The 13,268-nt window shown below is 51.9% G+C and overlaps 1 protein-coding gene across 2 annotated transcripts in view; it reads left to right on the top strand.

The window, feature by feature from the left end:
* Positions 1 to 7,389, top strand: part of UACA (uveal autoantigen with coiled-coil domains and ankyrin repeats) — a 22,162-nt gene extending 14,773 nt beyond the window's left edge. For both annotated transcript variants that reach the window (XM_031059694.1, XM_031059693.1), the window contains exons 15-18: positions 936 to 3,596; positions 4,167 to 4,319; positions 5,567 to 5,632; positions 5,713 to 7,389. In XM_031059694.1, coding sequence (XP_030915554.1) covers positions 936 to 3,596; positions 4,167 to 4,319; positions 5,567 to 5,632; positions 5,713 to 5,784 — 2,952 coding nt within the window. In that variant the 3' untranslated portion in view covers positions 5,785 to 7,389. The remainder of the gene's footprint in view (positions 1 to 935; positions 3,597 to 4,166; positions 4,320 to 5,566; positions 5,633 to 5,712) is intronic.
* The last annotated feature ends 5,879 nt before the right edge of the window (positions 7,390 to 13,268 follow it).

Below are 13,268 nucleotides of genomic sequence, written 5' to 3'. Positions count from 1 at the left end.
GATAATAATAATAGAATAATAATAATAGAAAATATAGATTATTTCATTTTCCTGCCTGCTATATAATAATTCCCTGACAATTCTGTTTGATCACTATCAATCTTTTAAAGCAACAATTTGTATATAAACAAGGTCCAGCAGACTCTTGGGGGTGGAATGAGATGGGCTTTAAGGTCCCTTCCAACCCAAACCCTTCTAGAATTCCAAGTGACTGCATTCCTCAGCCTTCTCAGCAAGAAGGGTCTGTTAGCCATGGCATTCTCTGCTCTGATTCCTTCTAAAATTATTTTCACACACTTGAGGGATGGGAGCAATATCTTAATAAATTAAATTTGTTCTAGCAGATGAGTGATTAAACATGAATGCAGAACAAGGGAAGTGGAAATAATGCATTATACCTGCCCCTCTAGGTTCAGATGGGATAGTGGGAAGGAATTGTTCCCTGGGAGGGTGGGGAGAGGCTGGGATGGGATTCCCAGAGCAGTTGGGGGTGCCCCTGGATCCCTGGGAATGTCCAAGGCTGGGTTGGATGGGGCTTGGAGCACCCTGGGACAGTGGAAGAGTCCCTGCCATGGCAGGGGTGGCATTGGGTGGGATTTAAGGTCCCTTCCAACCCAAACCATTCCATGACTGGGGAGCAGTAATGTGGAACTATATTTGAGATTTTTGCTGTTAAAAGCTGAAATACCGTTCTCTAATAGGGGCAAGAGTAACTTAATGTAAAAACAAAGGAAAAAAATCTCTTGTACTAGTGATGCTCAGATCAACTGGATTTTAGGCAGTTCCCATACCAAATAGTGTCAGTTCCCATACCAAATAGTGTCAGTTCCCGTACTCTAAATAATGGCAGTTTCCATACCAAATAATAAGTGATAAACACGTACATGACCTGTCAGAGTCGTGAACTTTTATTTTCTGTGCCGATTTCCCTTCAGTCCCGGTCGATGCTGAGGCCCCTGGAGCTGTCCCTGCCTAGCCAGTCGCCCAGCTCCGAGAAGGAGACTTTGAAGAAGGAGCTGGAGAGCCTGAGGAGCAGCTTTGGTGCAGCCAAGGAGGAGATCAGCAAGCTGCAGAGGGAGCTGGCCCTGAAGGCCTCGGAGTGCAGAGCTCTGGTCTCAGAGTGCGAGAGGAGCAAGGCCGAGTCTGACAGCCAGGTCAGGCAGCTGGAGGACGCCCTGAAGGACGTGCAGAAGAGGATGTTCGACTCTGAGGGCAAGGTGAAGCAGATGCAGAGCCACTTCCTGGCTCTCAAGGAGCACCTGGCCAGCGAGGTGGCCTCGGGGAGCAGCAAGGTGACGGAGGAGCTGAAGGAGCAGCTGCGGGAGATGAAGGCCAAGTACGAGGGAGCCTCTGCCGAGGTGGGGAAACTGAGGAACCAGATCAAGCAGAACGAGTTGCTGGTGGCAGAGTTCCAGAGGGACGAGGGCAGGCTGGTGGAGGAAAACAAAAGGTTGCAGAAGGAGCTGGTGAAGTTGGAGGTGGAGCGAGATAAAAGGGGCAGGAATGTCACGGAGTTGGAAGGGCAGCTCAGAGAGACGGCGGCCAAGCTGGCCCAGTCTGTGAGCGCAGAGCAGTTTGAGAACATGAAGGGTTTGCTGTCAAACGAGGTGAATGAGAAGGCAAGGAGGTTAGCAGAAGTGGAGGGGGAGTGGGAGAAGCTGCAGGCAGAGCTGGTGCTGTTACAGAGGGAGTCTGAGAGCCAGAGAGCTCAGCTGGCACAGCATGTGAAGGCAGAGGAGCACGAGCAGATGAGGAGTGGGTTTGAGCTGAGGAAAGAGGAGCTGGGGAAGGCAATTTCTGAGCTATCACAGAAGAATGAGACTCTGCAGAAGGAACTTGAAAGATTGCAGGCTGATAACAAGGTGCTGAAGCAGCAAGTCCAAATGCTAAAAACTGAAATTAAAAGCCAGAATGTGCCTTTAAAAATTCATGAGGAGTTGAAGAAAGCAAACGATCTGGCTGTGGGTGACCTGACAAAAAAGCTTTTTGAAATAACAAAGAAGTACAATGAAAGCAAAGCAGAAGCTGAAAAGTTGCTGGCAGAGAAGAACAACTTAAATGAGAATATCAGCCACTTGCAAGCTGTGTACCTGTCTCCAGAGCAGCACAAGAAAGAGCTGGAAGCTTTAAAATCTAATGGGATTGAGCTTGAGAAGCAGCTTGCTGAGCTTCAGAAGAAATATGATGAGGAGCAGGCAAAAGTGGGCAAACTGGTGGCTGAGAACACAGGCTTGAGGGAGACCCTGAGGGATCAGTACGTGCTGGCCACCACGCACGAGGAGGTTAAAACTGTCCTCAGCAGCACCCTGGAAAAGACCAATGGGGAGCTGTCAGACCTGAAGGGCAAAATTGGAGAGATAAAGCAGGAGTTCCTGAGGGTAAACGAAGAAAACGGAGCTTTAAAAAACAAGGTGAAACTCTTACAGAACCAATTAAAAACGGAGTATATCAGTTTAAAGGATCATGAAGCCACGGTAAATACTTTAAATAAAAGCGTGCAGGAGCTGCAGGAGAGCAACGCTGCCGTTAGGGCTGAGCACCAGAGGGGGCAAGATGAAATCTTACAGTTGCACGCAGAAATTGAAGCGCAGAAGAAGGAACTGGACACGATCCAAGAGTGCATCAAGTCGAAGTACGCCCCGGTGGCCTCCTTTGAGGACAGAGAGCAGAGCCTGGAGGGCACGGTGCAGGAGCTGAGGGCACAGCTGCAGGAGCAGCAGCAGAGGTGCAGGGGCAGCGAGGAGGAGGCGCAGAGGTGCAGAGAGGAGAGCGAGCAGCTCAGGAGCGGGCTCCTGTCCATCCAGAACGACCTGCAGCACAACTACGTGCTGGCGGAGAAATGCCACCAGCTGGAGAGGCTGTGTGCCAGCAGCATGGAGGAGCTGGGGCAGCAGCTGAGGGCCCTGCTGAGGAAGCACACGGGGCACGAGGGGCGGCAGGACGGGGCCGTGGCTCACGAGGTGCCGGCGGAGCGGCTGCAGGCGCTGAGGGAGGCTCTGGGCCGCACTGTGGAGGAGCTGCAGCAGGCCCTGAGCAGCAAGGAGGAGCGATACCGCGAGGAAACGCTCCGAGTCGGGGAGCTGCAGCAGGAGCTGGCCCAGCTGAAGGAGTCCTCGGTGTCTCTGGTGGAGTACACCCAGCTGAAGGAAGGGCTGGAGGGAGAAATGGCGGCTGTCAAGCGCGGCCTGGAGGAAAAGGAGGCGGAAACGCGGGCGAAGAGCGAGGAGGTGCTGAGGCTGCAGGAGGAGCTGCGGCGGAGCCAGCAGGCCCTGGCAGAGCTGCAGAGCCAGGAGGTGGTGGCCGTGGCAGAGTACAGCTCCATGAAGGCTGCCCTGGAGGCCCAGGTGAGCAGCATGGCCGGCCACCTGGCCAGCATGAGCCACAAGTACGAGCAGGCCTGCGAGGAGGCCCTGCAGGCCAGGAGGAGCGAGCTCTCCCTCAAGGACGAGAAGGAGCTGCTCCAGCTCAGGAGCTGCAGCATCGAGCAGGAGATCAAGGACCAGAAGGAGAGGTGTGACAAATCGCTGACAACCATTATTGACCTGCAGAAGAGGATCCAGGAGTCTGCCAAGCAGGTGGAAGCCAAGGACAACAAGGTGAGACCTGGGTTTGTGCTCCTGATGCTCTCAGCTCAGCATTCAGCTCCTGAGGTGCTCCAGTGCCACTTTCTGCTGAGCATTAGGAACCCAGGGCTGGCCCAAAGCAGCTGAAGTCCTGATTTTTCATTATTGAAAGTTTTTCCAGTCCCTTATATGTTCTGGACATTCTGTAGTGTTTAAATTCTGTTAAAGCTTCAGACTTCTGGGGATATCAGCTCCTCCTTCCTCTGGAGCTGTGTTTGTTGGGCACCTCTGGCTTGCCTTCTAGAGGTTCACTGCTCTTCCTAGAACTTAGACCTGGAATGTCCTTAGATCCTCCCTTTTCTCAGTCCCTTCTGTCACTGCTGGATCTGTACCTGCCACACCCTGCTCCCCCCCCTGCCACACCCCAGTGGCAGGGAGCACAGTGGCAGCCAGCATGTCAGCAAAGCAAAGTCCTCTCTCTGCAAGCTGGGACAAAGACCCTTCAGTGCTTGCTGGGCTTCATCAGACTCGAAAGGATGTTAAAGAGCAGTTTGCAGTGAGACATCCTTAAATGGTGTTTTCTGTGTTGTTTTTTATTTAAAGATAACAGAGCTGCTGAACGACGTGGAGCGGTTGAAGCAGGCTCTCAACGGCCTGTCCCAGCTGACATACACCACTGGGATCCCCTCCAAGAGGCACAACCAGCAGGTGGAACTGCTCCAGAGCCAAGTGAAAACACTCCAGCAGCAGCTGGCTGTAAGTGCTCACACAAGGTGTTGTCTGACGTGCAGTAGCATTGCTTAATTCCCTGTGTAAACAGGGAAATGTGGATGTGCCCACTGGAGCAGGGGGTGGGACTGCAGCCTCACACTTCACAAGTACACTATCCATTGTTTGCTTGGGCTTTTGCCCCCGAGTTCTGCTTCTCTGTAAATTTTTTTTCTGCTTTCCTCTTCAGTTTGAGTTGCAACACTTGACAGCTTCTCCAGATAAAAAGGATATAAGGAAAGTGGGAGAATTTGTGCTTATGTGATACTCTGCTATAATCCTGCCAAGACCATTTCTGAATGCAGGCTCAGCTTTAGTCATTTCTTACAACCATATATTTTTTCCTCACCTTGAAAGGCTGAGGTGGTAATTTCTTAATGGCTTTGAGTTGTGTTCCTCTGCCTGCAGGCCCTGGGTGTGTTGTTTGTCATGAAGCACTGACAGAGCTGGGGGCATGTCCTGAGTGCTGGGATTTTGTGCACACCTCTGTGGCCTCAGTAAAGCTCATTATTAAAGCTGTGTCTGGGCAAAGTGAGTTCTGCTCCTGCTCAGATTCACAAATACGTCAGAGTATTTGCAGGGTTGATTCTTACGAGGCAAAGTGTTCTAAAAAGGGTGGTTTTAACCAAATAGCTGATGCTGTGATGAAGCCAGTGTGCAAGGCTGTCACTATTGTATTGAGGATGGGTGAATGAAGCAACATAACTTTGATGTTTTTAGAAGGTAAAAGCTGAGTTTATTAGACTCACATTCTTTTTACAGATAGTTCTGAGAAGGTTGGACTTAACTGGTGTTCAGCTAATACTCCTTACACTGTTGGTTAATTAGGGGCAACACTTCTCTTGTAAACATCTTACAAGTTCAGAATACTAATTGTAGGATAGTTTTCATTATTTTTCTGAGTTTTCTCAAAACTTCCCAAAGAATGGCTGGGAAAGTTTATCTGACTTTGTTTCTGACCAGACTCTCAACCACCACAGTGGGAGCTGGGCTCTGATGGTCCTTTCCAGCTCAGGATATTCTGTGATTCTGTGATCTCAGCTCGTGGCTGGCTCTGGCAGCCTCCCAGCAGAAGAGCTGTCACTTTTTTTCCTTCATTAGTGGAGGGGATAAAATTTAAACCTGGAAATGCAGCTGTGGTTGGCGTGGCAGTGCCCAAACCCAGGTGCACAGGGGTGGAAGACCAGAGGCTGCAGGTGTGAGGAGCTCACCTGTGTCCCCGTTGTCTCCCGTAGGACGCCACCCGGCAGCACCAGGAGGTGGTGGCAGTGTACAGGACACACCTGCTCAGCGCTGTCCAGGTGAGGCTGCAGGATCCCTGGGAGGGGTGGGTGATGCTCAGGGGGATTTCGGTGTTTGTGACGGGTGTTTGCTCCTCCAGGGTCACATGGATGAAGACGTGCAGGCTGCCCTGCTGCAGATCATCCGCATGAGGCAGGGCCTGGTCTGCTGAGGCTGCTGAGCCTGGGGAGTGAGAACTGCAGGGCCCTCGTGCTGATACTGAATTGGTGATGCTGGTAAAGCTGCACTCACAGCCTCCCAATACCAAACAACTCTCCAAGCTGAAGCATTTTCTCCTCATCAAACACTAAACCAGGGCTATGGCGTTTCAGGCCTGGCGCTTTTTTCATGAGATGGATAACATCTAAAACTGTCAAAATGATGACATAGAGGTTAAATTATTTTAATGTCTGATTGACCACTTGTTAAAGCAGGACCTATACCCAGAAGCTCCAGCTGATCCTTGAACTTGAACTCTCATGGGATGGTTAAAAATAAACTGTGCAGAGCAGTGTGGCTGAGTGTTGTAGCTGTGGATGTCCCTTAATGATTAAGAGAAAGTGGCTCATTTGTCACACTGGCTGAGCAGGATGTGCTGTGACACACACAGGAAGGTGTTTTGCTGTCTCTTGTAACTTGGCTGGCCAAGTTACAGCCTTTATTTAATATATAAGCTTAAGATTTAGTGCCTTCGCTTCTACAAGACTTAAAAAAATCAGGTTTTCCATCCAAACACTAACACTCCCTGCCCCCAAAGTGTCCCTGAATGCTTCAGTCCTGACTCCTGCAGGCTGGAGTGGCCTGGTTTGGGGAGCAGCAGTGCCATGGTCCTGCTGCTGCTGCACAATTTCATTCCTCGTCAGGGTGGGACTGAGCAGCTCAGTGGGGCAGCTCAGGTACTGCATTTTCAAACACCAGCTCATGGAAGTCTGAGCTGGAAATGATGTGCTTTAATCTTATTTATGGGGGAAGATGTCAGTAGTGAGGATTAATGGAAGGAGAATTTTAATTGCTGGAATCTCCCCATGAAACAAGGCTTCATTTTTAACTGAAGGATGGTTTCCATAAGGAAGTTTTATGAAAAAAAAACAAACCATGAAATTTGTTACTGTTCAAGGGAAGTCTTTGAAAAATGAGCCTGTTAAGGATCAGGGCTGTTTAAATTGAGTACCAGTGAGTGCTGACCTCAGTCTGCTTTTTAAAAGCCTTTGCTGATAACCACCAAGGGGGAATGTGGCATCCTGATGCAGAAAAGCCAAACTTCCTCTCCAAGTTCCTGAAAAATGAGGGCTGAAGTCAGAGTTCCCTGCTTTGTGGTGTTTGGGCTCCCCCAGCTGCCCCTCCAGGCCTTGGGCTCCTTTTTTTACACTCGAGTTGTGTTTATCTCCTTTTATTTTCTCCCTTTTTGGGCAGAGTCTTGTAGGATTGAAGAGGCCACATGGAGGCTCCAGACAGTGATGGATGTGCAGGGCAGTTTTTATATAGAAATACCCTTAATATATTTACTAAATATGTGTCTGTAGTAAAACAGATCTGCTGCTGCTTTCCTTTAGTTTCTTAGAGGACTATTACAGAAAACATCTCAGAGTAAAGAGTTACTTTTTAGCCAAATTCTTTTATGATTGCATTACTTGAAATTTATTGGAGATGATTTGTTTTGTTGTACTAACTGGCCTATTTTGATACTGTGTTTCCTTATCCAGGGAGTCCTAGGTATGTTTTTCTAAATCTCTCCCATATTACAACATCAATAAAATGGTTTCTTCTTTTTTTTGTATTGTAGTGGTCAATTCTTTTTAGGGTACAGAAATACCAGTGGAGTTTTGAGCTTTAATAGGTGTGCACTGTGTAAATCCTGGGGAAATGGGGGTGTCTGCAGGCTCGTGGAATGAACCAGTCCTGCCACAACGCTGTGCCCTCCCTGGGGAAGGTTCCACATCCATGGCCAGGAGGAAATGGGAGGTCACCAGAATGTCAAATGCCACCAGAGAGGCCCCAGGGTCCCCTGGAGCAGCAGCGCCACATTAACGAGGTAATGGAGCCTGGAGCTGGGGCTGGCACGAGGTTCTGCTGTGTAGCCCATAAGGAAGTTTTATGATTTGCAGCTCTCTGCAAAGGGAAATTTGCCTTTTGTCTCGAGGAGCTGCCTTGGGAATGGCTGGGAATGCTGGGAGGTTGGAGTTTACTGCTTTTGTCATCTCGTGCCTGTGTTGCTCTGCCAACTCGGAAAATTGCCTTTTAATAGGAAGGCCATACACGTAATTGTCACAGCCATTAGGTCAGATGGATTTTACAGGACGAGAAAAAGATGTTGAGCATTTAAGGGCCATTAAATTGTGCAGGTTTTCATTGGTGGGCTGCAGCCTCCGAGGCAGCACGACGCTGGGAGGGATATTTATTTTTACATTTGCAGAGCAGGGGAGGGGAATACATTGCACAGGAAAATAGGACATGAAAATGGGCTGGTTTTCCACTTGGTGAACAGCTAGTTTTATTTCATAATAATTAGTTTTACACTTCATTAAGTGATGGGGGTTTTGCTTATATACTTTTAAGAACACAGTGGAGAAGGCTTAAAAATTCTCAGCAGGGCATCAAGTTACAGTTTTATAATGTAATGAGGAATTTCAGAGGGAGATGGGATAAGAATTAGTGCGAGTTCAGAGACACTTCTGGTTGCCCTGGTCTCGCTGTACAACTTGCTGGAGTTTGGGGTTTGGAAGGTTTTGACTTCTGTCCCAGTGGACAAGTGAGAAGTGCTGCAGGATCTCGTGTCCTGCTGGGAGGAGGGACAGAAATGGGACATTCAGCAGTGATTTCTGCTGCTGGTGTGGGGAAGGAGCTGCAGCCCAGCCCAGGCAGCACCTCTGGGTTCTGGGGGAAGCACTGGGGGAGTGCAGGAAAGGGTTTGGCTGCAGAGTTCAAGTGCAGCAGCTCCTGCAGGGCATGCAGCAGCTGATTGCACAGGAGCCAGGAGCTCCAGCATGGACTGTGGAATTCCCAGGGGTGCTATCCATGTTTTCCTTGCCTGCAGGGGAATGGCCCCCTCTCCTCTCCTGAGCTGCAGCTCCACGGAGCTGTCAAATCCCCAAAAATCAGATCAAAGGCAGCTCTGTGTGTGGTTCTCAGCTCATCAGGCTGACACCCTCGAGCTGCTGGGAGGTTTGGAGGTGCTGTGCTGGATCCTGCACCCTGGCACCGAGTGGGAGGGTGCACTGGGACCTCTGCTGTTCCTGTGTGTGCTCCTGACAAGAAATGACAGCAATCCTGTGTCTCCTGCAGCCCCAGGCTGCGATGTCTCACATCCCACTCCTGCTAGAAGGTGGAAAAGGAGAGAAATGAGTGGGCTCTGGAGCAGGGACTCGCTGGGATGAGAGGGAGCTCCCTGGCAGGCAGCAGAGCCTTGCAGGAGGGTGTGGGGAGGCTGCCAGGATTCTCCCGGGGCTCCAGCTTCACCTGGAGAGAGGTCAGGGTACAAGAACGCAGCCATTTGGGCAGCTTTGAAGAATTCTGGCAGTCTGCTTTTTTTCTTTTTCCTTTCCTGAGTGAGGACAGAAACGGACCTGAGGAAGAAGGTGCAGGGAGAGGGCTCTGGAGCTGTCCTGGGGGTGCATCCACAGGGAAATAAATCCACACCCACAGGGGAATCCACAACTGGTGTGGGGTAAGGACACACCTGGGGTCCCACTCCCCAAGGGCAGGGTTAGGTGGGATAGTGGGAAGAACAAAGCCTCCCCCAGTCACCTTTGCAGCATCTCCAGTGCAATGGATGGGGACTCCAGGGCCACATTTGGAGGTAAATTACACGGAACAAACAAACCAATCTGTTCCTGAAGTGCTCCTGTGCCTTTGGAAACCCCGGCCCCCACTGACTGCTGGGGTTTAGGGTATTTTTATCCATTCTAATCCAGTTGTTGCTTTTTTTAAGGTCAGCAGAACAAACCCCACCCAGCAGTGGGACTGCTTGGGACAGCCTGTGCTCAATCCCTGGGGGACATTCCAAATCCTCCTTGTTCCCGGTGCCTTTGGGGCCGTGTTCCTGGTGCCTTTGGGGCCGTGCTCCTGCTGTGTTTTGGGGCCGTGTTTCCGGTGCCTTTGGGGCCGTGTTCCTGGTGCCTTTGGGGCCGTGCTCCTGCTGTGTTTTGGGGCCGTGTTTCCGGTGCCTTTGGGGCCGTGTTCCTGGTGCCTTGTCCGTTGGCGCCGTGTTCCTTGTTCCTTTGGGGCCGTGTTCCCGGTGCCTTTGGGGCCGTGTTCCCGGTGCCTTTGGGGCCGTGCTCCCGCTGTGTTTTGGGGCCGTGTTCCAGGTATTTCTGGCCCTGTTTTGGGATCACTGACACGTTCCCCTGCGCCATGGGATCACCCGGGTTCAGATCCCTCTGCCCCCAGCGGGATCCTGTCGGTGCCTTTCTGGCAGCAGCTGGAAGGGGCAGTGCCCGTGGGGGCAGAGCAGGTCCCTGCCTGGCTGGAGCAGGCTGAGGACAGAGGTGAGGACAGAGGTCACTGCCCTGGCACGGGGCCTGCCAGGCCAAAGTTGATGTGCCAGCCTGGGGAATGTGTTTGACCTGGCTCAGGGGCTTTGACTGATCAGCACTTCCACCCTGGATCAGACGCCTCACAGCAGGAAGGTGATGAAACACTGACATGGGGGCTCCAGGCTCATCCCTCTCTGGCTCTGGTATCACAAACTGCTTTGATCTCTGCTCTCAGCCCTTTTCGGTGATGTTTCTGTGCAGGTTTGGGGTGTTCAGGTGTCCATTGTCTCCAGATCCTTTCTGGGCCCAGCGGGTAGGAGGGCTCTGTGGTCTTCTAGGAAAGATCAAAACTAGAGGGGGCTAGACCTGGCCTAACAAAGCTGCTCTTTAGCAGTGCCTGCTGGGCTGTGCGAGGAGGAGGAGGAGGATGTGGCTCATGCCAGCTGCTGGCAGAGCCGCCTCTGGAAGCTGCACGTTCCCAGAGTGGTTTCAGAGGCGTTTAATTGCCATGTACTGCCCCGCTCCTGCCCGCAGGCTCTGCTGGAGCTGCTCTGTGCCCTGTGGCTCCAGCTCTCCCAGCTGCCTGCCCCAGTAGCCGAGCTCGCTGTGGCTCTGCAGCGAGCCAGGAGCTGCGGCAGGGCAGGGCAGGGCTCTGGCTCTGCCCCCAAAACACTCCCCAGGAATGTGCTTATCGGCCGTGTTCCCAGCTCGGGCAGGAGCCTCGTGCTCCTGATGAAATCGAGATGCCCAGGAGAGGTTACAAACCTGCCCAGGGATTTTCCTTGGGCTGCACGAAGGTGTCACCTTACCTGTGTCAGCTGCAGGCCTCCGGGGCGAAGCGTGGAGCACTGAGTGCCAGGACCCAGGGAATGGCTCCCAGTGCCAGAGGGCAGGGAGGGATGGGATCCTGGGAAGGAGCTGTTCCCTGGCAGGGTGGGCAGGCCCTGGGTGCCCAGAGCAGCCGGGGCTGCCCCTGGATCCCTGGAAGTGCCCAAGCCAGGCTGGACTGTGACCGTGTTCACAGGGCTCTCAGGTTGAGGGAAGAGACGAGGATCTGACTCCATGTTTCAGAAGGCTGATTTATTATTTTATTATATCTATTACATTAAAACTGTGCTAAAAGAATAGAAGAAAGGATTTCATCAGTAGGCTAAGAATAGCAAAAGAAAAGAAAGAATGATAACAAAAGTTTGTGGCTCGGACAGAAAGTCCGAGCCAGCTGGGCTGTGATTGGCCATTAATTAGAAACAACAACATGAGCCCAATCACAGATGCACCTGTTGCATTCCACAGCAGCAGATAATCATTGTTTACGTTTTGTTCCTGAGGCCTCTCAGCTTCTCAGGAGAAAAATCCTAAGGAAAGGATTTTTCATTAAAGATGTTTGTGACTCTGGACATTGGGGCTGCAGCACCCTCATCTCTCTGTGTCTTCCTCATGTCCAGTCTAAACCTCCTCTCCTCATCCTGCACCTCGTGCACGTGTAATGCCTCAAAGTGGCATAAAGGACAAGAGAATGATTTCATTTAAAAACCTCTCCTTAGCCCTCAGAACACCTGGGCTCTGGAATCCGCCCTGGAATGCGGCAGCAGCAGCTGGTTCTGTGCTCTCAGCCCCGCCAGGCTGTTCAACAAGCCACAGAAAAGGATTCTGTACCCCGCCCCCCGGCCGTGGTTTGTCGGATCCCTCGGCAGCTCAGCCTGATTGGAAACACCAGCGCGGCTTCATTACAAGCTCCGCGGCTTCCCCTGCACTTAACATTCCCTGCAAATTGTTTGCTCAACTCTGGCATCTCGCCTCCGAGGAATTGTTGTCATTTGAAGGTTTAAGTCAGCTCTTTGAGCCCTCACAACTGTAAATAAGAGGCTGTTTGGAGGAGAGCTGCTCCGCTTTTTTCCCAGCCTCTCCCAGGGCTGGAAGTGCTGGAATCCCTGTCATGCTCGTGTTAAAGAAACCCCAAACCCTGCCCTGGGAAAGCTCATTTATAGAAAGCAGTGAAACGAGCCGCCGTTTTTAGCCACATGTTGCTCATTTCGCTTTTATTGCTTGAACATGTCGGCGCTGGAGCAGCGGCCCGGGAGGCTCGGGGTGCCAGCGCACACCTGGCTCGGCCTGCGGAACCAGCGCTGCCCTTTCATCTCCGCGCTGCTCTGATTGCAACCACGGCTTGGCCGCACATCAGACACGGGCAGCTGAAAGCCATCCTCGGAGCTGGCTCCTGCAGGAAGCCTTGCGAGGCTGGGGGGGTTACAGTGGGGTTTTTTTCCCTTTTTGGAGCTGTTGTATCGAGTTTATGTCCTGGCAGAGGCAGGAAACCATCGAGTGCAATGTGGCAACCAGAGCTCGCAGGCGGCCCGGCCAAGGGCTGTAAATCATGGCTTTAATTTCTGGGTTTATGGGCTCTTGTTGACTGCAGATCAATAGGAAAAAGGTGCACGGAGCCACCTCTTTTAATTAAAACGCTGCTGGGGCTGGGCTGCAGCGAGGGAGGGGAGCAGCGAGAGGAGGTGGTGCCTGGAGCAGCTGCTGGTTCCCAGTGCGGGGTTTGTGTTCCTCCCCTGGCTGCTCCGGCTTTCCAGAGGCCAATTCCTCCAGGAGAATCCAACCTCAGAGACTGATGGGACACCCTGAGCTGGAAGGGATCATTGCTCCAGGCCCTGGCCCTGCACAGACACCCCCGATCCCACCCCGTGCCCCAGAGCGGCGTCCTGCAGCTCTGGCAGCCTCAGGAACCCAGTGCCCATCCCCAGAGCTGGCTCCAGCCTGGGCTGGGTTTGCCTCCTCACATCCCCAGCCAGCTCACCTTGTTTTCCACAGAACAGAACCACAGCGCATGTCTTGGTTCAAACCAGCTCCAATTCCACTTCACCCCGAGCTCGGGATGCTTTCCCCCGGGCAGGATTTTGCCCCAAACAGGTGCAGCAATATTTTTCTTTTGGAAGAATTTGCAGAGCACATCTCCCATCTGTGCCAGAGGCTCTTTTCCTGCTCGTGGCCCTCTGACACGGCCCTAATTAAAGGCAGATATTAAAGCCAAGCCCAGTTTATGTCCCGTCATTCCTGGGAGAACGACCCATCGCGTGAGATTGTTTGAAGTCTTAGTTAACCTTTAATCATTTGAGCCTGAGCCTGGCTTTGATTTTGCTGCAGGAAAAAGAAAGAAAAAGGATATTTTGCAAATTCT

The sequence above is a fragment of the Geospiza fortis genome, unplaced genomic scaffold, assembly GCF_000277835.1.
Source record: "Geospiza fortis unplaced genomic scaffold, GeoFor_1.0 scaffold2, whole genome shotgun sequence".
NCBI classification, from domain to species: Eukaryota; Metazoa; Chordata; class Aves; order Passeriformes; family Thraupidae; genus Geospiza; species Geospiza fortis.
The sequence above is the reverse complement of the archived record's forward strand: the minus strand, read 5'-3'. Positions and strand labels throughout refer to the sequence as shown.